The following is a 26,646-nucleotide window of genomic DNA, read 5'->3' on the forward strand; positions in this document are numbered from 1 at the left end:
CAAACATGAAGTAAGAAAACAAGCAGGTCAACTGCAGGAATTTCAAAATTTCAAATACAATTTGCTGATCTTGATCTCAAGTCTGCCTGCTTTGAAGAGCCTGGAGGCACAAGGCAGGACTAGTAGCTGGCTTGTGTAAGATGGGAATTATACTGCTGCTCAGCATATAATGATCCAGTTATTTAAATATACTTTGGACTGCTGACAAATTGTTTTCTAACAGTGTGTGATGATCTTTAGTTTTAATTTCAAACCCTCAAATACCTGTTTTCTGAAATACTTAAATATTTCTTATATCTGATTGCTGTAAAGCAATGTAACTTCACTTTTAACCTTCTGCATTCAGACATCATCATGTCTAATGATGTCTGAACCGGAGGTCAGACTCTGAGGCCAGATATTCCATCTCCTTTTGTCAGGTGTAAGGGCAATTAATTGCCCTCTTTTTCTTCCCATATATAATAATGTCATTGGTGCAATATAGCCCTTCCTGCTAAGTTGTACAACTGTTTCCATCTAAGTATGTACTGCTACACTCTATCTCATATGTCAGGGCTTAGTTGTCAGGTTATTAAAAGACCTAATATCAATGCAGTTATAACAAAGTAGTTATTATTTAAATTGACCTTGTGAGAATTCAGCAGACTGTGCTGTAGCATTTTAGACAAAATTTTAGACATAAAATTAAACAATGTGGATGGTGCCTGAGTTAAAAATGAAACTAATCTAGCCAGAGAAGCACAAGGAGAAAATAGATGCTTCAAGAGTCCTCCCTGCTTTGTTCTGGGGTTGATAAAGTAGATTTTTTATGATGGAAATAAAATGGCAATGAAAATATAGTTTAGGATCAGGGATATTGTAAATCATATGATTAGAAATATTATTTTATACTTCCCCAACCATGAAAATTTTATTACTTATTTAATCAAATAAATCAACTCAATAAATGTTGCTACTTGCCACTTTTTAACACCTTTCACTGAAGGTTGCCTGCATGCTTTATAAAAAAACTGTGGCAGCAACTTTCTGGGTGAAAAGTGAAAGCAAGACTTCATCCATGGGAATAATTCAGCTAATAAACATGTTGAATTTATGTAAACAGAGATACATAATATAAACCAATTATGGCAATATCTATCAGAAGGCAACCCTGACTCCTGTTATCCTCAGTAACTTTACACAAGTCATCACTGTAAAAGGATGATATGTATATCAGAATCAGGTTCAATGTCATTAAGTTATATTTTCAGGTATGAGTGGAAAAAGAGGGGTAACTAGAAGAAAAAGATCTGCAAAAAGATCTGTGTCTCAAGACTAAGCAGTCTATACACAATAAAGTCAAAACAAGTCTGTGAGACACCATAGCTAAGAAGTTGGAAAACACTGCAATTTGGTGATTTTAGTAGTTTAAAGTTTCTCCGAAGAAAACTGCATCGTTTAGAAAAAATAAGGCAAAGCCAGAAATATAGTGATATTGACATTTACATTTAAAAATATTTCATAGATGCTATACATGTCCATAGGCGAAGCAGAAGTGCTAAGTTTCATCTAAGGCTTCTTATTCCTACTCCTGTATCCTCTCTTTGGATTTGTCTTATTCCTTCACCAACCTTCTGTATATCACCTCCACAGATTTCTCTCTTCACTTCCAATCAGTTTTGCCCTACTCAATCTGGAATCTTAGTCTGTCTATTATTCCCAACTATTTCTCACACTTGCAGATGAAATACAAGGCGGCTTACTGAAATGGAGTTTCTGGTTTTCTTTCCCAAACCCCTCTTGCTATGACAGGCAGAATTTAATCTCTTTTTAGCAACCACATTAACTGAGGAAAATGAAGGCTGCTTGGGCAGAAGGTACTCTTCTGTGCTAGGTTTTAACTAAAACTATTGCTCTTCCTCAGATGGTGCTGAGACAGAAACACTTCCAAGATTTTCGTCATTTTAAGAAAGCTGCTTCAGAGACAAGGTTGCCTGAATGTAAAATTAAAAAAAAAAAAAAGGTGATCAGGCGCCTCCTTATTTATCTACCCTAATACTGGCTCTGTAAAACACACAGTTCAGCTAGAAAGAATGTCCCCAGAAAGACAGGGTAGCTCTTAAAATTGACTACAATATCAAAGAGGTGACAAAAAAAAGCCTGAGTTATCTTTCTCCTCCTTACATTTTGCATCAGAGAATGCATTACTTAATTGTTTCATGACAGGAGTGACATATCCTGTGTGTCACTTCCTACAAGCAGTAAGCATACCAAAATTTCTAGTAGCAAAGAACTTACGTGGCAATATACACAATCACATGCCTCAAGAAAACACACATATTTCTTTTAAAATATTACTAGGCCCTTTGATTTCATAAGTACTTATGCTTCTCGTAAATGCAGGAAAGTATAATACTTTTAATAATATTTTTGCAGTGAAGGATTCCTGAAGTAGTCATGAAAACCCTACTACATGAATGTTTTTTTAAATTGGTAGCAATCAGTTTTTCTTTTGAACTGTGTGAGAAGCATGAGGAAAAACAACAGTGCAATCGGTGCGGCATACGGACCATTACTCTGCAGTCAAATTCAAAACACTTGTATCAGTCTTTTCATTGAAAAAAATGTGAATAATCTGATTTCTAAGAAGGCACACGAATCATGTATTATTTACTTAAAATCAAATATAGAAAAAACCTAGAGTGATGGTAAAATGTATTCTATTTTTTTTTTTACAATTTTTTAAAAGAAATCTATATTTCTGTTGAAATCTGAGATGTCAAGAATGTTTATGGTTTAAAAATAAGCTTACAATTTATAATACAAGAGTCTTCTAATGTCAGTTACAGAATAATTTGATGGTAATATACAAACAAATCACAGAAGCTGATATGCAGAAAAAGTAACTAATACTATTTCTTCTTAGCTTACACCCTCTTCTGCAGCATTTTTCAAAATTTGTAGTTGTACCGACTGTGAATACTCCTAGGATGAGATCAGCATTAAATAAAATTGAACTGCTTTGTATCAGACAGCACCAGAAAGGTGAAATTAACACCATGTGATCCCCGCCCCAGTTAGCAGTATTTGCCCATTCACTTTGATTAGGGTCATGATTTAACAGGAATGTCCTTAACCACATATTTAGTACTCTTCTGTAGAGTGACAGATTTAAACAAATATTTAGCTACTGCTCTAAATCTGGGATGTATGCATTTCCAAGAAGACATAATCCAAACTGTGCTTCAATTCTATGCAGGCGCACAACAGTATTTGCTTAATTTCAGTCCTAAGGAAACACCCTTCTTCAGTTTTTACATCTCAGACTGCAAGATCACGGACTACACACCATTTATTCAAGTGTGGAGTACAGTTAGAGGATAAATAAACTTCTGGAAACTCACAAATTTACTGTTTTGTTGGGTTTTTTTTGTAAAAAATTACATATGAAGTGTTTTAACAGAAGTTTTTCATTTTCTGATACACACTGTGACTTGTTCTTTGCTTTTTTTTCCCCACAGGGGTTAAAATCTCTTGATAGCAAGAGTAGGGACATAACAGCAAATTTTGCTGCTGTCTGGGAGACCTGGACTTTGTGAATGATCTTAATTCTCTTTCTTCCTCAGCCACTAAAGACAAAGCAAGTGAAAAGGGGGAGGGAGGGGGAATCTATACACATTAGTTCCTGCCAAACTGTGCAGGAACAATGATGTAAAATAGCTTGAATCCCTCAGGAAAACCTGCTAGATCATTTGGTTCTTTCTTCCACTCGATGCAGGTTCATTTCTTTCAACTTCTTTCACAGCCGTGACACAATCCAGTTTCAAGGAACTCAAGTCAAAGCATTGATCCTACTTTTCAGATGCTATCTAACACTTCTATAACATTCCCAGAATAACCTGGCTTTATTGTTGCCACACAAGGAACTGGGAAGAAGAGCCATATCTGCAATAGAGAATGTGCAATGTATGACTTCTGTGCAATCTAACCCAATCCTAACATAGACTTGGGTCAGACACATTGGAAACAGAAAAAAGCAAGCAAGCAAGCAAAAAAACCCAACCAAACCAGGAAGAAGGAGCAGGTGATGTGACTGTCAAAAGCAGAAGTAGTGAGCAATAAAGGTCCACATGCTGTGGGGGATGTGTCAGAAACTTCGAATGGATAAAGATAAATCAGTCCTACATAGGAGTCTATGAAGGATGAACAAACAGGAAGGAAAGCAGGGGGCAAGGGAGAAGAAATCAGAAGAGAGAAGGTCCTGACCTAGCAATACCGAGATCAACACAAAGTCAAGAGACAGAACAAGACCCTGAGGATAACGCAAGAATCCAGATCCCTGTGATGGTGACCCGGCACCACTCTGCCTGTGCTTTAGAGTTTCACAGTAAGTCTAGCTATTTGCCCTCACCGTTCGGGATTCCCTTGCCTTTAAGCACCAGTTGGTGAGCAGACCATGTTTCCTCAATAAACAGCCCAAGGTGATGAGAGTTAGCAGCTCTCAGCTGTGGAGCAACCGTGGAAGGGCCAAACTTTACTCTGAGATACAGATGCACAGCATCAGAGGATTTAAATAAGATACACATTTAGTATCACTTACCTAGCTGACATGACCCAAAGTTCTCCTCCAAAATGAATGAATTTTTCTCTAATAAGAAATAAAATATATTGCTAAAACCAGGATTTGCCCTATTGTTAGAAACCTGCAAAGTTTTAGTTAGTCCTCATTTACTGTTCTCCTAGCTCATGGTCAGATTTGTTGGAACTTCTGCAAAGCAATTCTACTTCTACAAAAGGATGACAAAGCAATGGATTAATTCACAATAATGGACTTTGCCAAATGAAAAGGGATACTGAAACATCTCTTATTACTCTAGAATGGCAAAGGAGTGGGAGATGGGTCAATCAGTTTCTCAGCTATATCCTCCCATAAAACATTGGGAAGAAAAAATCACTCTTAGCCTGTGAAGATGTACTTAAGTCCCTGTAACACATATGGCAAAAGTTAAATAAATGGGCTGTCTTCTCACAGGAAATTACACCGTTCACCATCAAGCAGAATGTTAAGGAATCCAAGCTTCTCCCCTGCAGAGGGATAATGAACCCATATCATTCCATTTATCATAGTGAAGAAGCACCTAAAAAAGTAAGTTACTGTGCAGGTGTGTTCCTCTCTCCATGTCTGCCCATAATATGTAGTCATAGCTCATTGGTGTACATTTTCAGTTTCAATGGTATCAGATTATAGATAACAAATATTCTTCTAATATATTACCAACTGTCATTTCCCGCTTACTGACATAACCTTAAAAAGAAGAAAAATATTTTATAATTGTAAGAAATACAAAGCTCACAGCTTTTGTTCTGCAAAGACTATTTCCTACCTGAAGAAGGAGGTCAGAAGCTGGTTTGACTTTCTGCTGGAAAAGCACACTTAATGTTCGATTCTGTTGTTCCAAATCAAAAACTCTCGTTTTCAGCTTTATACATTCCTCCCTCAGATCCTGCAGCACAAGGGAAAATAGGAAGATTAGAAAGCAGGTAAAAGAAGCACTTAAAAAGCTCTAAGTAATGTCAGATACTAAGAAGAAATACATATACAACTTTTAAAATAGTACAAATCAGAAAAATGTGGTACTTCATTTCCTCTGGTTGTTTGATCATCACAGAATAGCATTAAAAAACTCTTGTAATGCGAAACAGTAGTTACCTGACACATCCTTTTGGAATTTTCTGTTAGTATAAAAAGTGACTTTGCTAGCAATGTGCTTCATTTTGCAGCCAACGCAAAGCAAAAGCAGCAATTAAGATAAGAATATTGTAATAAGCATAAGCTAAGGAAAAAGCATAAGCTATACCAAACCAGGAAGAAGTTCAAAGTGGTACTGTGCCTTCAAGGTGCTCTTCTGAAGTCTGATCGCCTCCTTGATTTTTCTGGAATAACCAAGTCAGCATTGCTGGCTGGCATATTGTGACTGGTCTGTATCTTCCCCACTGTAACTTGCCACTGTAGAGCTGGCTAGGCCACAATAAGACTTTTGTGCGCCAGACACATGTGGCAATATGATCTTGACTGAATTTCCAACATGAGGTACCAAAAAGCCTTAAGATAGGCCATTAGAAGCAGAGGTGGATTGTACAACCTCTGCATCTTAAGGCATAGGACATTACTGTTGAACCTGAAAGACGCAGGTCTTTTAGTTGAGGCTCAGTCGGGTTTATCATGAACAAGCCATTAATGGCTTTCAGATACAGAAAATATCTATGTATGTATGTATGTATGTATGTATCTATCTTCAGTGCAAGACCTGCTTTTCCTGGCCACTTGAGGGAATACAGGATTCCATCAGAAAGAGGATTTTGGAGAGAGAGCAGAATCTGACACTCAGCCTTTCAGAATAATTTGTGCAGTTATCCATTTTGAGGTGTGAGAGCTTCATAAATCAGTCTCCTAATAAAGATTACATATAAAAATAATAAGCTGCAGCCATATCTAGCTTTATTTAAAAAAAAATAATTAAATCTCCAAAATACTTTCCCATATTCATTTAAATTTAGGACAGTTGCTGCCCCGTGGTATTGCCTAGCTGATACAACTTTCCACCATATGAATGTGAAGAAACAGGCCTCTGGATCTCCATATGCTGTCCTGTCAACATGATGACCTGGCTTTATGAGAAAACAACTCAGAGGAGGAAATTGTAGTCAGATGTAGCTTAAATTCTTGCCTACAGTTGCTCTAGTCTCCGCTGTAACCAGCACTGAGGTTATAAGAGGTGAACACACAATAAAATAAGCTCATCTTGAGACTTTCAGAAAATTGTAAACATCTTCTTATGCATATACTATGTATCAGATTTATGATACTACTGGATGAATGCAGTTATTTTCCCTTGATGGTTTCTTAGTATTTGTTTTAGATGGCTGTCAAGTGGCTGTTCAAATAAAATTGCTAGAGCCTTCCAACATGACCCGCAAAAAATCTTGAGTTTGATGTTTTGTAAAGCCCTAAAGCTTTGATTTCTGTCAGTGAGACATCTTACCTCTGGTCTTGCACAAGCCAATCTCTATTAAGAAACTGCAAGCATCAAGACCCATCATTATCTGCCTTTCACAAATAAGCAGAGAATTTAAAACGGAGCCTTAGCTGTTACAACAGTGTTTAATATTTCAACACTACTAAGTGCACTGAAAGGGAAAAATGATTCACAGAAACTAACAATGTAGAAAAAATTTAAATCTTAGCAATGCCTCTGCTCAAAACCTTCCTATCTTACAGTTTCAAAACCGTAAGATTTATGTTTCAAATTTCAGACTTTCTGTAAAAAGTGAAATATAAGATAGGAGATTACCCACCCAGATGCTATAAACCGTGCCAATGGTAATGCCACACATAATCCAGAGGAGAAATGAGGCACATAAAGGTAGCAGTATTCTGGTAAAATAAAGCCTGAGTTTAGAAAGTTGAAGTCCTAAAATTACCAATTAACACAACTACCAAATGTCTGAAGCATGTAATTCCTCCCCTGTGGGCAAAATGACCAGCTATTAAGATGATAATCTCCCAAATATCTAAGGTATTCCTATGGTCTCACTATAGTATTATCCAAGTATCTCTCTATTCTTACTTTTTCTCTTCAGTATGGGACTCACTCTCCTCCAAAACAGGATTCAGTGCCCTCATTAGAGGTTCCAGAGGTAGGTTGCTCTTCCTCTGAAGATGCTTCTTCTGTTTTAACACTTAATTCACTTCTTTTTTATTTCATTGATGAAAATGAAGAAGAAATAACTTTCATACAGAACCCAGAGTAAAAAAGTACTCTCCTGAATACACTTCTATGGAAGAGGGTAATATGTAAAGAGCAGATACACAGATCACAAAATGATTTCATTAAGTGGTATAACTCAAATTTCAAACTGCTGATCCAGGTCTTACATGGAAAAAAAAACAGAAAAAAAAAATCCAGTTCCCAGCACTCCATCATCTCATGTGATATGACAAGTCTTTGGGTGGAAGGAGAAAGAATGGATGCTTCCAGTAAGTATCAGAGCATACAGGTTTGTCTCAAATAATTTTGTTGTTTTTCTGACTTCTTAAATTTCACAGAGGTAAAATTTTTTATTTGCAAATGGTAGAAAATCCATATAATTTTGCTACATAGAATTGTGAAATTTTGCTGTGTGGCTAATTCAGCACAAATCTCAATTTAATATAGTTTCTCCATAGTCACAGTAAAAAAAGCCTCTCATATTAGAGAAATTCTATATGTATTGTAACAAATTATATACTTGAAAAGTGCACATTTAAGACTGTAATTCCATTTCAAGGTTTCAGTGACATTGATAAATCACTCAAGCTTTGCTCACTCAATTTGTGTCACCAGAATCTCTCAGTGGAATCACAGTCTTTCCACATACTGGCGAGTACACAGTGCTTTATTCGTTACATTACAGCATGTACTTAATTTAAACAAAAATTAGTCCTTGAGGGACAATTTCAAATTCACAGCAAAGCCTACGCAGTGTGCGTTACTGTACAAAATCACTCGTCTCATTTTCTGAAAGCTCTCAGCTTTTCTTCATGTCTCACTATGCCCCAGAGGTGTGTTATCTCACTGTGGCATGACTGGCTCTGTCTTACTGCTTAGATGTACGACGGTAGATTTATCTGTTTACTAGTTACTATTTGGATTCCAATATCTACCTATTTGGGACTGGTGTGAGTAGTCCAATTTCCTCTTTATTGTATGCTATTGTGTTCCTGTCTTTTCTTATAAAAGGACTTGTATGAATGGTGTCAGGAGCACTGTAACAGTTAATATTCATTAGCATTTAGAAGAGTACCCTCTTTCCTCTTTCGATGGATATTAAATTAGCTGTTATTACTCAGTAATAGGTAAGCAGCTGTTAAATCCCATCAATACTAAGTAAATCACATAATTAAATGTATTCAAGTCTGTTTTTATTGTATCCATATGAACTCCTTGGTTCCTATGGGTTTGGGAGGATTCATTACTGAGAAAGTATGTAGTCATCAAAATGTCTGACACCTTTGCAAAGGGATTCAGGAAGCTCCTCTCTTCATTTGGGAAACAACCATAAAATTCCCAAACTAGTGATTAATATATTGAGATTAACCCTTTGGTAAATATTTAATCACATACGGTTTTATATTACAAAATGTGGATGAGGTTTTTGTGTATATTAATATGAGAAAATGCCACCATTTCCATTTAAGCTGTATTGAAACGCAGATTTGGGATTTTTTAAAAAATAGCTGAACTTATGTTTCTAAAGGGTGTTACAGCAATAGCTCTGCAGACTGCAGTCTTCTGATGATACACAGACCATATAGCATATGTGTATACAGAGTACAGGAAGAGTAATACAGCACAGACAGCAACAGTGCAAGCTTCCCCATATGTCGTGGTTTGCGCAAATCACCTCCAAGCTACAATACTTCCAATTGCTGTAAGGCAATACCCGTCTTCTAGAGTAAAAGGCTTTGTTGTGCATCAAAAAACCACGGGACCGAACAGTGATACTGTCAACCCTAACCTGTGGTAACAGCTGTATGGCTGGTTTGTGACCACAGCTGTTGGGTGAAGAGATTTAGGGCATGTTATTACTTCTGGATTCCTGATGCTAGCTTGGGCCACAGGAATGTGTTATCTATGTAAGGGGCAACCGCAGCCTCCAGAGTCTTTCATCACCCACCTACAGGTCACCTGGACATCTCTGTCTTCAGGGAAGGATACCCAAGAGCAGACTTAATGGGGTCAGAACATCTCCCTGCACATCTGTTAATCTATCCAGAATGTCACAGAATTGATGCACTAAAAATCTGCCCAGTAAGGAGCTGAGAAGGGTATCCAGCTTTCTCCCTGATGTGCAGGTGGCCAAATGCAACCTTCTGCACCTATTTACCATTCACTTTGGTGCAGATGGTTAGGGATGCAGATGTTGGTCTATCCTGCTGTCAGGGCACACTCCCCACTTTTAGGAGTTTAGTTGGCAGAGTTCAAGGTCATCTTGTTCACGCCTGAGCTGCACAGCAGCCACCTTGCAGCTACGCCTGCACCCAGGCTCCTGTCTCCTTGATCCTGAGCTGCATCCTGACCCCCTGGCTTGGCTTCGCTTGGACCTGCCTCCTCCCCATGGACTTGCCCAGCGAACACAGGACCGAGGCTGACCCTGATCACTGCCTCCAGGCCTGACCCTGACACTTGGTGTTCAGCATCCTGCCTGCCCTGCTGTCACCCTCGGTCCCTGCTCGCTTCTTTTGCAGGGGGCATTCTGAAGGATGTTCTGCTGTTCTGAATGATGTCCGTAACGGAGGCTTTGGAGCTAGTCCTCAAAATCTTTGTTATATTGCATCTAGAAAGCTTTTGGGCATGTGGCAGAGGTTTTTGGTTATCTTAACTTGGTGTTTCTTGCTGCATTTTAAGAACATTATTTCTTGTCCTGTCATTCAGTGTAGACAAAACAGTTTATATTCTTCTTCACACTATCTGCGCTAAAGATTGTATTTATGTCTCTTTCAGACTCGTCTTTTTAAAGCTAAATGATCCAAAGCATTTTAATAATGCCCCATTCATCAAGTGGTCTAGATCTCACAAAGGATCATTTCATGAATATTGAAGGATTCATAGCTTGTTATTATAGATCTTTGTATTTTGTTTGTCTCCCCCCCCCCCCCCCCCCCCCCCCCCCCCCCCAACAAAATGACATCATGGAATCATGTTCAACTCAAAGACCACTTTTTTGTAGAATTGTCCTACCAGTTATTCCCTACCCTCTCTGGGCAGCTGATTATTTCTGCTTGTATGTGTTACCTTGCTTTGCTCTCTGTTTAATTTCATCTTACTTTTTTTCCCAGATCACTTCTTCATTTTAGCAAGCTAATTTTTAATTTTACTCCTCCCACTAGGTTCTATCTGAAACAACCATACTTCATATCCAGCCATTTGGAGTGTGAACAGAAACTTCAGACATGACTTGATCCAGAAGAGACCTTTATAGAAGCCATAGCGAATCTTTTCATTCTGCCAGGTTTGCAATCACCCTACAAGAATTTTGCCTGTGCAGTACTTCCCTTGCTTACCCAGGAGAATGGAGCAGGAGGACATCAAAAGATTTTTTAAGACAAAAGACATGTTCTCTATTGCTGGTCCCCAGCGCACAAGCAGAGTAGCTGAATCCCCATTCTATACACGGAGCCTTCTCTTACTCTGGGAAGCACAGGTCCACACCAGGAAGTCTTTCCTTCCACTGAATGTGAGTAAGCATGCCAGCTATTGACATGCACTGTAATTTATCTGTTTTACATTCCACAGGAATGGACTGTGGGAGTGACGTAACTTGTATGGATAGGGAATGGAAAAAACACCATCTGGAGGAAGGATTTTCAGATGCTGTTGTCTCAATATAAGTAAACAACACAAATTGGATACAGGTTCTATATGATCAAGCCTTCAAGTTGTACAGTCTCACAGATTTTTATTCACTTGGATTACAAAAAAACTGACTTTGGGCCTGACATGTGGCAGCCTTGGTAATTAAATGCATGAACATAATTTAAAAAACATACAGTATGTAAGAATACATATCTCTCAAATGAACAATGAATATCTGCAAGCTTTAAGTTATACCACAATCCCCAAACCACAACTTACCTTTTGAGTAAGTAGAGCCTGAACAACCTGATTAGCTACCTGAAATAAATAAATAAAATGGTTTAAGTATGTTATCATGTATGTTTATGCATAACAATACCTTCTTTTGTGGCTTTACACTCCACTTTCCATCTACGACCACCACCAATTCTAGTATTTTCATCATTTACTAGTATTTTCATCAGGTAATACCAGTAAGAATACATGAAATGCACGTTAACTACTTCTGTGCTAGTCCTCATTATAAACAAATGTGTGTTGTATCAATTGCAGTATGACATGATGAACATTTGGTTAACTTCTGTCATCTCTTCTTTGGACTAGATTAAACTTTCACAGTTCTATATGCAGCTGGTGTGCATCAGCATGGATTGACTGCCTTCACTAGAGCTGATTTTTACCAGCCGAGGATGGAGTCCTGAATGTTTTCATGAAGTTTAATTGTTTCTTGATTCAATATTGACAAAATGGTACATCCATCATGACAAGCAGAAACCATAAAGTGCCACGGAAAATTAAAGTACCTACTGTCATCAGAATGTGGTTGGAAAGCACACCAACATAGCATACCTGACTTGAATGAGATTACACACCATTGATTAGTAGAACTATACATTCAACAGGGAATTTTTGAAGTTATTTATTTTATACATCCTTTCCAATTTATATTTACCAGAAGGCACAGGGGCAAGGAAGGGGAAGGAGGGACAGAAAGAGGGACTGAGATAAGATTTTCTGTTGATAATGTCTAACTTGTATGTTACATTTCTAATGTAATTTAAAACTATATATGCATATGTTATCACACAATGTGTTTGCCTATATTTTTGCTCTTGCACTTAGAGCGACTACAGATCTCACTCTCTGCAAAGAGACAGTAGTTATGATTTCTGGTTTGGTTTTTGCTTTCAGAAATTACAGTAAAGCATATGCAGATATCACCAGATCTGCATTGATTCTTAGTCTTGGCAAATTAAAGAAAAGCCCCCACATCATTGATGTGAACTGAGTTGTGAGGAAAGAGTTGACGCTAATTCATTTCTGTAAAAAATTCAATTCTGTTAGATCCAAAAGTTACATTTGATTCATACTCTCATAAAATTGCCTAGTATCAATTTTTTTCTCCAAACTGGTTCCTAACTTAAGGCAGCCTGTGGAACAATGGTCCCATAAAATAGCTCTATACATGATTTAACAGAACACACAGACTAATATTAGAACAGTAATAAGCAACAGAAGTAAATACGTTACAGTTTTGAAAAACCATGTGCCTTGCCCTATAGGCTTTAAGGATCTACATCTGACAGTGTTCCTTCTGGCATGTACTTTTAACGTCTGTTTGCTCTACCTGAAAATTGAACAAACCATATCGAATACATTATTTCTTTACTTTCTGACATGGAGTTACTTTACCAAGGAAGAACTAAAAGGTTCTTTGAAGTGTGTACTAGTCACTCACAACAGAGTAGCCTACAAAATTACTCGTATAGCTTTATATATTGCACAGAGGAGTGTAAATGGCATAACCTTCCAAATGGGAAAAAACCTGAACTTGCCGATGCATATGTGACAAGTTTTCTAGCTTTGAGTGTATGAAGTTAGGTATCTAAACAAAAGTACCTGCCAGTGTTCCATAGCTCCCACAGACCTCAATAAGTGAGATATGTAACTAGTTTCTTTACAAAATGAGGTTATTTTATTCTAGTATCTAGCAACTTGGCAAACTGTGTTGCTATTACCATTCCAAGATTTTCAGGTCTGTATTCTTGGTTTTCAGCAGGAACAGAGGTGGGAAGCCTTCAGTGAAATGTTCTGCAGTTACTAAAATTAATTTAGCAGTCAATAAGTGGAATCGTATCCAAACTTTTGCATTTCAAATGAGGTTGCCATTCCACTCCTACAACAGCACTAGTGTCCAGATGGAAATAAACTGCTAAACTAGCGGATCTACTTCAGTTTTACTTACAGGTATCAAGAGACACCACGGATATGAATGAACAACACAGCCAGCACTACAAACCTGACAGTCACAACTATCAAAAACTTCGGAAACCGAGATCATTGAAGGCAGAGGGACTGACTTCTGAGGTGCAGAATATATGAAATTCCCACTGATATGAGGCAGAACTGCGGCTCAATCCTGGTAAAAAGCAGGCTGTAAAATGACTTGACCTATGATTCATGCAGTTAATCAAGGTGAAACAAGGAATAGAATAGAGATGGCCAGTTCCTTAGTTTGCTGTTATGTAGGAGATGACGCTGCTTGCCTTCACACTGCCTGCCTTTCCTTTGAACTTAATAGCCAAGATCTTTAGGTGAGGTTTCCTTTTATGGATTGCAATAAAAGAGATAAAAGATCCAGCTTCACTTTTTCCTTACACAATTATGTTTACATATGCATGTTATAAAGTGGTCTTAATAGAAAAGGTATAAAAGAATGAATCAAAGAAAAGAGACCCTCGTGTAACATCTATTATACCTTTTACAAGTACGGAGATTTTATACAGCAGCCTTTAACGTATGGTTTCATACGCACAAAGAGATTTCAAGTGTACTAAAATGAAAGGTCTTATATTTTAGTCAAATCTTAAAAATAGAATGCCTTTTTAAGATAACTTTGTATTTTTGATTCGCTAATTCTTAACACATCAGCAAAAATATCACCTACCTAAGTTGCATAATTTCCTGCATGTAAGTGTGGTAAAGCTTGACAGAAATCTCAGCTGGCACAGTGATGTGAATAAATATGACACTACCACTTACCAATAAACTGACAGCTGAATTCCAGGATAGGAAACTAGGATTAAGTATGTTAACTTCAAACCCCAAAGGCACAAGAAGACAATCCTGGTTTTTGCATTAAATTTTTCAGAGATAGAAAGATACGTTTATGGAGTATTTCTGAAATTAAATGAGTTCTTTTCTTATTTATCAAGTACTGGAACATTTCAATGACACCTTCTTCCAAATACTGTCCTAAAGTTGTTTATATGTACACTTCAGAGATGAACAATTACTTTAAAAATCAGTGAATATTTATTAAAATTCATAAAGGACTCACTTCAGCTTGACCCATAATCTTTTCAGATTTCATCTCTATGAACATTTGACTTTCATTGAATTTTACCATGAAAATGATTACAGAGCATGCATTTTTAAGTCACAGGTGCAAGCATTCATACAATATTAAATGTGGGACATTATATGAATGACAAGAACTATGTAAAACAATTGATACAAAAAACGAAAACCAAGAGAAAATAATGGCAGGCATAACTTTAAAAACTCAGCTGTGGTATCTTTTTGTCACACATCACAGACAGAAAAATCATGGTGGTTACTTTTACTTCCTTCATATGCAGCTTAATGGCCACCAACACCTCAGCAGAAAGCACACTGTGCATAGCAAGAGTCCTTATCACATTGCTGGAGAGGCCCGAGGGACCAAGCAGGGACACTATTGGCAGGGTGGCCAGATTAAATGATGCTTGAGTGCCCTGAGCAGAGTTTGCCTGTGCCCAGGGGAGAGAAGCTGCAATTTGAGGATGCTCAATGATGACTGGAAGATGGCAGCGTTCTCCCAAGAGTTATCAAACAATGTTCCCAACCTTCATTACCTCAAGGGCCTTGCAAGCATTCCAAACATGTAACTAGCCAGAATGGCTAGGTATTAGTTTTGGAGGTAAGCTCTCCTTGTATATCAGCCCAGGAGAAGTTCAGCACACTCATAACTAATTGGACTGCAGAGGCAAAATTAAAATAATGGTTGTAGTAGGCACTCAAATTTTTTGGCGGCAGGCTTAGCTCTCTCAGGTTTGGGTGTGATCACAGCCTTGTGTTCTCAGGAACATCTGTGTTCCTCCCTTTAAACCCATCAGGTCTCCCTGGGGCAAAATGGAGCTGCAGCACAGACAGATACATAGCTGTAGAGAATACATCTGCTCCTAAAAACTGCTGAAGAAGTCCTGCAGCCCAAACTAGGGAAGCTCTGAAGAGATTTTCACCTTCAAGAAGTGGGGTTGGTGTAAGGTGAGTTATGAACAGAGGAAGCATCAGACTTAAAATCTTAAAGGAAAAAAATTTTCAAGTTGAAGACTTTTTTTTTCCCCATAAAAATATTAATGGAAAGCATTTTATTTTCTTAAGATCTCCAGTAAGAATCCCTGTTTGGAAAGGGCTTTGTCACATACAACACATCCTCAGAAGACTCTGGTTGGAAATGAAGGTTCTCACAATCATTGATTGGGTTATTCACTAATTACATTTACGTCTCATCTCCTATTCTCTTTAACGTTACTGTAATGAAGTAGGGTGAGAATGTGCAATCTCTTGTGAAGCTCCACCAAGGGAGTGTGCTCAGGTGGGTGCTAACCTGGGACTCCTGCAGAACGTGCAATTATTAAACACGGTTTTATTGCCTGAGTCACTGGCAACAACTTCTTCACCTCAGTGATCAAAAAGGATTAGGTCCAAGTTTGTGTCAGCTAAAACAACACTGGCTACAGTGCCACTGCCAAGCATTGTGGGGGCGGAAAGGGGAAGAAGAAAAGAAAAAAGTGATACCAAGCGATGGGGAAGGACAAGAGAAGTCACTGCACACAAAATAGAAGACAAAAAAAGGAAAAAGATAAGCAAACAAAACATAAAGCAGGGAAGCACAAAACCACAGGTGATGAGGAGCACTTTCTCCTGGAAAAGTTGACACAGTGGGAGAAGATGGATACAGCTGTGATAATATGGAAGAACTGAAAACAGTCAATGCAATGTTGAAGATAATAGAGTTCAGAGCATAGTTCGATATAATTATTCACTCTTTAAACTGCAGCAGTGTGTAAAAAACACAACCCTGGATCAGAAATCCATCATGTTACTGTAAACACAAAACCACCATATCTTGTGTCCTTATAATCTGTATGGAGTGTTTTGCTGAAATGGATAGTTGTGGAGCTTTACTCATTTCCAAAATTAATTATGTAGGCAGATTTTGTCCTAGACAATCAGAAAATAATTTTACGTTAAGCTCTGTAATTTAAACTAAAGTAATTATATGGTAATTTCATCCTTACCACCAAGATATCCAAATATCATGCAAGTGTGCACTGAAAGCAGTGACTCAGGCCAATGCAGACCAAGGCTCTGCTGGTACCCCAGTGCCACAGAACAGGCAGAGCATAACCTAGTGAGAAAGTGCATCTGCAAGTCTTTTACTCCAGCTCCCTGATAAAAATATGCTATAGTGGCAAAAGTGCAGATTTGCTGATGAAAATTTGCACTAAACTGGAGGCTTCTTGTACCAGAGCTGTATTGCTCATGCCAGCAAAACTTCAGCAAATGCTGATTAAAAATTTAAAAACCTGGTATGAAGACATCTGCTATGCGTGGCTTGCACACTCATGCACTCTTTTCTCAAAGGTACAGCTGAGAAGCTGGTGTAGTTTTTGTTTTGTTTTGTTTGCATGTTAGCTAACTGCTTATGCTACTATGCATTCTTATTATGGAATGGGTAAATGATTTCTACTAAGTAACATTTCGAGCTACTAAAAGTCTTGAAACTATTTTAAACTCTTGCATATGCTGAAGAGCCTTATTTCAGGATAAATGTGAGGAACAAGTAAGCATCAGTATATATATGGAGAAAGCCGCATGCAATAGAAGATCCTAGACATTTCTGGAACAGTAAGCATTGCTGGAGTGCTCAGACAGTAACTGATGGGTGAATTATATTGTAGCTGTAACTGGAAGGTCTGATCAGAAGCTGAGCCATGTAGTAGAAATAAGCCAACAGCTAGAAAAAACCCAGCATAAAAAGCTGTGGAGGTAACCCGAAGGTGGGGCTGAGAGACTAAAATCCCTGGTTACAGAATACATTGCATAGGAAAGCTGGGGGACTTTTGATGGAAGAAGCCACTGCCGCCTGTGTTCCACTCTACAGAGGCAAATTATCATTTTCTCCTCCTAATGAAAGCAAAAAACCAGTTCCAGATATTGGTCACAGGGATATCAACTTTTTGGTGAAGAGGTATGGTCAAAACAGGATTTACAGCAGAGGTCATGGAGAACAATATCTATGACTGCCAGATACATGTTCTTGGAATTAATTAGAATGAGGTAATACTAGAAAATTGCAGAACAATGTCAACCTTGTAAGAGAGGGAGAGATTCATTTCTATTAATTTAATTATAGTACCAGGTAAGAACAACCTTTTTATCTACCTTACCTCATCAAGACATCTTTCATACTGTTCCCTCTGATTTTCATTTTCCAGAGCCAGTGCTGAATTCTCTGCCTACAGTAAAATAGAATAAATAAATAAATATGTAAATTAATCAAAGGCTATCTTGTACTACATGACAATTCATAAAAATTCTCACGGTGCTTACTTTGTGTGCTTCTTCAAGATCCAGAATAAAAAGCACCATACAATTTATTTTGCTACCAGTTAGTATTTTGAGTAAAAACAGAAGCGACATTCATTTATGAGATTATTCACACCATGCATTACAATTTAGAACAATATCAGAGCAGATATTCCAAGTATGTCCATGCTCTCATCTTGTCAGGTGCAATACAGTTGGCAATGAAACATTATATAAGATATTGGTATATCTTTTCTTCTTCCCCCTTTTCTGTTTAGAGTAAACTTGCTATCTGAGAAAGGCACTTGGAAGCAAACAGTGGCAGCTACTATCCAAAGGAAACAAAAGCAATCTTATGTAAACTTTTGACCATGGCAGGTCTTCATATTCTGCAGTGGGTAACTCCAGATGCAATGGTCATACTGCAGCTAACTGGTGAATTACACCCTTTAAGTGAACCAGATAAATTTATTAGTCTTTACTTAAAAAACAACTCCTGTCATTTCAAGAGTGAGAGAGGTATTTTACTACATCTAAATGCAATCTTAAAATCAGAATTTTTTTCTCTCACATATGTCAGTTTAAATATGATAAAGCTTCATGTATAGTAGTGCCTTTCATCTATCTTTAATTTCCATTACACTTATATTTTTGCATAGTGCAAACTTCAAAATGGCACAATCTGGTATGTAAATTACAGTAAATCAATGTATTTTTCTATATATTATGACTTGACTTTAGGAATTCTTACAGTATTGGAAAAGGAAAATCTCTAAGGTGCACCGTATACAGTTGCATCAGAGCAAGTTTCAACTAGTCTTCTCTTCAAGACTGAGAAACTAAAACAATACATAAAAATCTATGAGTAACAATACATAAAAATCTATGAGTTAAAACTGGGCCTAGAAACCTCTCTGCCTCCCATGCATAACTTCACATCACGTAACCATAACACCAAAATCAATGCATTCACATAATTACAACTATTACACAATTTACATTACTTGCTTCACTTTAACCTTCTGTCAACCTATGAAAGTTAAAAAAATGCTGTTTTGAAAGAATTGTGGTTATATAAAACAACAGCCATAAATATAGTTAACATTTATAATTTTAGAGAAAAATTTAATGTAATGTACTGTAGGGAAAGATTCTGTTGAAAGATGCACAGTTTGCTCTTCCTAGTTATGAAAAGCCAATGATTCAACAAAATGAAAATCCCAAAGTTCAATAAATTGATTCATTAATAACAATTTCAAATTCAGCTAAATCCTAAAAATAAGGTTAGGAAGAAAAAGTAAACATACATAATTATCCAGCATATTGAAAGAGAGTAAAGAATAAACGGGTGGTAAGAAACAAGGGCATATAGAGTTTACTTATTTACAAGTCTAAATAAACAACTGTATGGAATCAGTGCTTTATCTTGAGGGTACAATCAAAGCCAGCAAAGATGGTAAAATGCTCTGCATCATATTTTCACAATGTCACTTACCAATGGATTCAACATATGGCTATAAAAAGTCTATGGGTGATCCTGCAGAGAGCACTGTGAGATGAGGCAGCAAAAAGTACAGATGCAAAAGTAAGTAGCAAAGTAGAAGCAGAAGCCGCAAAACAAAAAGCAGCAGTAAGAAATCAGAACCTGGAGGGTAAATAGTCCTCCATACCGAAGAGGCTATCACATACAGTTACCAGTTTGCTTTTACAGACACATTCTTGCAGATTGATTGATAAAAATAAAGATATGATTGCTACATAAAAATGTATTTGAGTTAAAGATTTTCAGATGTTTTCTCTATGAGTATCACCCTAAAATGCCATCCAAAATAACTTCGTCTTACTGTTTCGAAGCAATCATTAAAGGATTAGTCTGCACAGCCTTTAACTCACACATATTGGTACATCTATGGATTTAATTTTTTTAATTTTCATTTTCACTAACATAAAAAGATATTGCATGATTTTATCCTAAAATAGTTAGGGCATACTGCTCCCATATAGAGATGTCTAAAAGAACTACAACACACAGTTGTACTATACAAAATACCCCAAGAGCTCCCTGTATTTCTCTTATTCCAGTTTTTTTCTGAATGTTGTAAGGCTATAAAATAGAAACTAAGTCTTCTTGGATCTGTTAGCGGAATCTCTGATTTCAGTGAGCTACTCCTTTACAAACAGGCTACCAATATTAGGAAATCTGAACTTGACAGCATTATAAATAAATGTTACATTTCCTCTCTTATCAAGCCACAGTGGAAACATCTGTATAATAAAACCCTTTTTCACACCACTGGCTTCGAAAGTGTAGTGAAAAGATGTAATGCAGTCAATGTTAGCTTGACTTCTGGGCTTCATGATTGCTGAGCAAATCATGCCTATTTATTTCACATTTATGTAATGAGGACTGGTCTAGAAAGGAACACTTGACTGACTTTGCTCAAGATCCCGTGCCAGTTCCCACAACATGTGAAAACCAGTACTTGATATACTACATCACTCTATATTGCAACTGAATACTTGATAATAATCCTCATCCTCCCCAAAGTATTTATTTGGAAAATTTGTAATAGTACTTGTGGTCTCAAAACCCTGCCTCCTAATCCAAACTTTCATTTATTTAATAGAAACCACTTGGTTTTGATGTTATTTTAAGTCTACTCAATTTTCACTCAGAGGGATCTGCCTACCTCCAGTATTGCATATCCTAGGCATCTTTTACCAGTTAAGCAAAGTAGGTCTCCCTGGAGGAAACCACATATTACATTTTATTTTCAATTTTATTTTCAGGCCATACTTACACTAGGCTAAGCCGCAATAAGAAGCCAACGCTTCTCACAGCTTGAAAGCTATTGCACACTTGCAGGCACCCAGAGGCAGTGGAAGAGAAGTCCTGACCCCTAATGCAGTCACTTCTCCCATGCATAACCTAGCAGGGGACCACACAGGAAAAAAAATAGCTTACTGAGAAGAGTACTCTTGGATATCAACTGATTTCTACAGTAATTTCCAGTTTTAGGTATAGCTGTCCTCTAGGAATTTATGTATATTTTATGTAACACATAGAAATAAACCATCTCTGTCCCTCAGCCTCACAAACACTGAAAGTGATGCAGCCCAGCAAACTGCTGCAGGCAAGCAACATTCACTGCCTGCCACCAGCGCCTACAGGCAAGAATGTCTTTTCTTGGGGGGTCAGCTCTCAAAGCACAGTATCATTCAGTCAGCCAAAAGTAACTGTGGCCTAACTTACCATTAAATGAAACACTACATGTTGCCTTTGGATCATTATAGATTCAAGGATCCTAAAATGTCAAAACAGAGGTACTTCCTCGTTCCAATTTGGAAGAAATTATTTTGCACAAGAGCCTCTCCAAACATAGGAAAACTTGAAGATTTCAGTCATGACTTGGTTAATGCTAAACTGCCTTCAACTGCCTAAATTAGAGACAACTTTGTTCTGAATTGTGAGACTGAGTTTATGGAAAATCAATTTGAAAGTGAAAACTTCAGACTACTTTATAAAAAAAGGTTGCCTTGTATTGATACCATTGCTAAGATAGAGTCATTATGAGAGACTTTGTCTGCTCTGATTTTAGTCCCTTTCTCAGGATGGAAACCATAGCCCTAGTAATGATGAAAATTATCTTTAGGTCAGCTAAGAACTTTCTCCTTCCTAGATGTTGAAGAACACTGTATTTTCTCCTGTGGGGCAGCTGTTTGCACAGTTTTATTCAAGGCTAGTAACAGACAGACTACACACTTGATGCACTGAGGTCTAGTCGTGTTCCTGTTAAAGTCAGTAAGAATTTGCCATTTATTTCACATGAATATAGACGCAAGTCAAGTGCAACGAAACAAACTCTATTTGTTTCATGATACACAGTGTTTCCTTAAAAATTTCTTTGGGGCAAGGGAAAGTTCCTTGGTTCACAATGATTTGTGCTATAGAAGAAACAAGAAGACAGACGGCAGCCTTAGCCTTTTTCATGTTTCTATAAACGTGTTAACACTGGATCAGTAAAGGCAGGCCAATTAATTGCAATTCTTAAAAAAAATTCTAAAATGGTCATGATAATTAACTTTAGTATACCCTTAACACCAAAACACAGGAAGCATCCATTCGGGCAGTACAACCACCTAAACTTTAAATTCTTGGGGAAAAGCATTTTCACCTACAGCCTAAAATGCATCTCAAATATATCCTTAATGTGGTCGTATTTACTTTTTTTGGTAATGAACAACAAAAGACGCTACAGCTTTTTGCATCATAGCAAAAAACACAAATACAAGCCCCACCCCCCCCGCCCCAAACCAGCCAGACTTCTTATCTCCCCAAAAGTATTCATTATCAGTAGGCTCTGAGCCAAAAAGTGCTCTGTTCCCTTCCAGCTCACAGTCACATTGTCAGAGCATGAGATCTCCCACCAGTTTCATTGCGCCGAATCTGATACTTTTTGGGGGGTTCAGTCCTCACCTACAGTCACAGATGACGGCACCTTTCAGCTGAATAACAGCACCAGACTACAATAATATATAATATTCTTACATTGCTACAGACATTTAGGATGATTTCTTCATTCTCTCCTCTTCCTTTTTAACTCTTTAAGAGAGGATTATTACAACAGGTTAAGGATTGTCTACTAACTATACTTTGTTCAACATTTACCTGTGTTTGGTAGAAGTGGCAGACACAATCTCATGTCTGAGAATGTCATGAGACATCCGTATCTCCTCCAGATCTGCCTCTCTAAGTGGCACTTTAGAAGACAACTTTCACTTAACATCCTGCAAAAGCCATTTCTGTGTGCTTCTTGAAAGAGTGAACTGAAGTGCTTAAATCATGTTTGAAAATAAGATTTGGATTTAAGTCCCTGAAGTGTTTTTCAAGAAGTTTAAACTTTACCTTTCTGTGCCTTGATTTTTTAAGTCAAGAGAACAGGAACAACAACATTTTGTTATCTAGCTAGCCTGTTCCAAAGATTTATGAATTAGGATGTATTTGGTGCATGGGGATCTTTAAGTGAAGAATTATTTCATGTACCTACTAGGAAGTCTTCAACGGACAATCCTTTTATAACCACAATGAAATGAATTAAAACACTGAATTTTCTACTAGAACGCATGAATGAAAGAGAAGCACATACAAGACAGTTTTCCTTACTCAACCATTGCAGATTTGAGATAAAAACAGAAGGATGGAAGGAGGAAGAGAGAAGAAAGCAGAGAGTAGTATGTATTTTGCACTAAGGGAAAAGGAGATTGTAGAATCATAGAATGGTTTGGATCGGAAGGGACCTTTAAAGATCATCTAGTACGCCTCCCCTGCCATGGGCAGGAGATGAAGGTCTAAAGGTTGTACGTCAAGTTAGCAGCTCAACATGCTTTGAAGGTATCATCAATAAAGGTCAAGAGGAACAAAGTTATGACAGTGAACTTTAAAATCCCTGACAGAATGCTACAACACCAGTTACCATGTGCACTTCTTTGTTATTCATACTAAACCATTTGTCCATTTATAGAAAGCTTTATTGATTTACACAAACACTCATTTGTCATGCCCTATGCAGTGTATTAACAGCTGTCCAAGCACTTCAAATGTGCTCAGCAATTTTTTCTTGCTTTCAGCCTCTGCTTTTGTATGTTTTTGTGGTCACAGCTTCATACAGCACACGAGAGGTCAAAACCTAGGTCAAAGCCTGTTGTTGGTAAAGTAAGAAGTAATGTTGTTGCAATCTTTCCTTAGGTCCTTATGGCATTTTGTCGGTAAGCTGCTGTTCTAGGAAGAGTTTACCACTTAACCATCTCCATACCTTTGGTCACAGGAAACTTTGTATTATTCTGTCCACCTTACACAGGAAATTCGTCCTTTGAAAGACCAACCCAAGAAATTGTCAAAGAAAAGTTTAACACCATGGTTATGCTGGTTAGAAGTACTGAAAATTACATTTGTGTTTTTAAATCAACATAATTATAGCAACAAAAGCCTTAATTTAATTCTAGCACCATAAAAGCATTTCCACTGACCGCTTTCCAGTGCCTTTTATATTGCTATAGACAGCTCTTTGCTAGGAGTAAAATGGGAACTGCACCTCATGACCTGTCTGTCAACATTTGGATGTTTCCACCTTCTGCTTTACACTTTCCATAACAGAGCAACACTGGAGCAACCATGCAGCGTCTCCCTGCTGAACTGCAGCCCACGTGCTACAGCTCTGCTCCCTGGCCCCCTATCCCCAGGACAGTAACTGAGACTGGAGAATGCTAGCTACTAATGAAATAAGTAGTGAATTTAGCAGACTAATACTTAACAAAATATTGCTGTATGCTTTTTCAAATGTCCTAGTCTTAACTATTTCTTCTGGCTCATGGAGATGGGGGAAAAAAACCCCAAAAGGACAAATTAGTGATATGATGACAGCCAGGCTTCTTGCTTCAAAACACACGGGCCCTCAGCCTTCTCAGTTGCATCATTTTCCAATTTTTTTTCAGCATGATAAAATAGCCTATTCTCTTTAACCACACTTAAAACATTTGACACATTTTATCTGAAATACTCAGCCACTGCTCAATTTGGATAAAATATGGCATGAAAGCAACACATATGTGATGTTAAATTATAAAATACAGAACCATACAAGTGTTAATTATAATTCTGTCTATAGAAAGGCCACATTAAACCTTACTGGGCAGTACTGGTAAGGATCATTCTTGCAATTCAAAATTTCAAGAATACATTTTTTCATTCTTTACTGACACAAAAACATAGTGACATTAGAACAAGCCACCAACAGATCTTAAAAGCAGTCTCTCACAAGCCATGCTATGCTATAGCTGTGCTACCAATAAAATGGGTTTGTAGCCTCACAGAAAGCAGTATAACCTCCTCCTTCTAATCTGTGCTAGAAATCAGAAGATATTTATTGAACATCAGAAAGCTAACCACTTAAGCTTACATAAAAACTTGGGTTTAGATGTTCCTAACAAAAAGCAGCCCAAGGTTTGTGCAGCTGCATATGATGTTTTACCAACTATTGATGAGCCAATTAATGTATTTAAATGTGAATTGACACCGGAAATGATGTAACAGCTTTAAAAATTGTAGGGATTTCATGCTACCAGAGATCAGAAAACAGAACTTGCTCATTTATCTGCAGATCTGCAGTGGATCGCAGGGACAGGCTCCCAGCCAGGGTCCCATACAAGGCTCATAACCACAGAGCTCTTCGGCTTTCTGTCAGGTGTTTCCCAGTTCCCAAGAGAAGAAACAACGGGTGTACGACCTAAATTATGAAGCCTCCTTTTTGAAAGAAGGGAATAACTAGAATTTAATCCTTCAAATCTACTTATATTGGATAAACATTTGAACTTCAGGAGTTGAATCAAACAAACCAAAACCAAATGAGATTCATACACTGTTGATGAGACTGTCTCCTAAAAATGGCTAAAAGTAAACCTCATATTCCTTGGAATGCCTCTATGAAATACCTTTACTTTTTTTTAATTTATTTTTCTGAATTTGGGGCTGGAAATTTTTAACTGGTTCAAGAATGGCAATATTTGTCTATTTTATTTTGGTTAACTCTAAAGTAGTTATGAATGACAAGCCTTTAACACCTTCAACATTTTCCCTTCTGACACCACAGAAATGTCTGGAGTTGACATTTTAAAGAGAAGGTTAGGCATAGATCTAGCAAAACACACTGCATTATAAGCCCAGGCTTATCTTCCAGCAAATAGATATCTAGGCTACTAACAGATATATCAATAATAGCTTTGCATGTTTACCTGCATGCAAATTGTAGAAAACAGCAAATTCTACAAAACAGCAAATTCTACCATTATTTACAGAGAACATAATAGACTTACAATATACCCACAGGTAAAGCCTTTGAACAAATAGGTTAAAATCATGAAGGATGCCCTTTTTTTCCCCCCAAAATTCTTCCAAATGATCACATATAAAACAGTTTTTGAGGAGGAGGAATAAAAGAGATCTAAATAAGCATGGACAGGCAGCATAAAGCTGTGTGTATTTCCTGAAGTTAAAGACATACATACTCCACATGCTGATGCTTTATATAATGCATATACACTTGATAAAGCATAGAAGTACAAGCATGGAAAAGCAGAAATCCCAGCAAGACTCCTTTTTTTTTATCACTCATCCTCTGAATAAAGGGCTGAGCTGTGTGCCTCAGTGCGACACACTGCTCTGCACAGAGACCCAGGCACTCACCTTCCACAAACAATACTCCTAGGCTCCCAAAACAGAAGCAGCTGCTATTAATGAGGGGTAAAATGCCAGACAAGAGAAAGCCCTCTCACTCACACTCAGGCAGACCCATGAAGCTATATGATGCCAATCCTGTCATACAGCAACGCTGACTTGAGCAGTCAGGAAGGAGGAATGCTGAAACTCATTCACCTTTCCCCAAACTGTCACCGTTCTAACAGCACAGGGTGTCTCCCTAGAAGCGTGCACCCGGGCACAATGTTACAGGCCACGATGCCATCACACAAATGTAAGACGTAAGATTGAATTTTTATGCAAGGAACGGCGTGTGCATGTCGTGAAATTTGTTTATTTTCTGATTTTCCAATATTTACACTTGGTGATCCTTCCCCTTGCAAA

The 26,646-nt window shown here is 37.6% G+C and overlaps 1 protein-coding gene across 12 annotated transcripts in view; it reads right to left on the minus strand.

Moving 5' to 3' along the window:
* Nucleotides 1-26,646, minus strand: part of NCKAP5 (NCK associated protein 5) — a 394,816-nt gene that overhangs the window by 84,449 nt on the left and 283,721 nt on the right. For all 12 annotated transcript variants that reach the window (XM_030017100.2, XM_030017099.1, XM_030017101.1 and 9 more), the window contains 3 exons: nucleotides 17,873-17,941; nucleotides 11,655-11,693; nucleotides 5,364-5,483 (listed from right to left, as the gene is read on the minus strand). In XM_030017100.2, coding sequence (XP_029872960.1) covers nucleotides 5,364-5,483; nucleotides 11,655-11,693; nucleotides 17,873-17,941 — 228 coding nt within the window. The remainder of the gene's footprint in view (nucleotides 1-5,363; nucleotides 5,484-11,654; nucleotides 11,694-17,872; nucleotides 17,942-26,646) is intronic.

The sequence above is a fragment of the Aquila chrysaetos genome, chromosome 6, assembly GCF_900496995.4.
Source record: "Aquila chrysaetos chrysaetos chromosome 6, bAquChr1.4, whole genome shotgun sequence".
Taxonomy (NCBI): Eukaryota; Metazoa; Chordata; class Aves; order Accipitriformes; family Accipitridae; genus Aquila; species Aquila chrysaetos.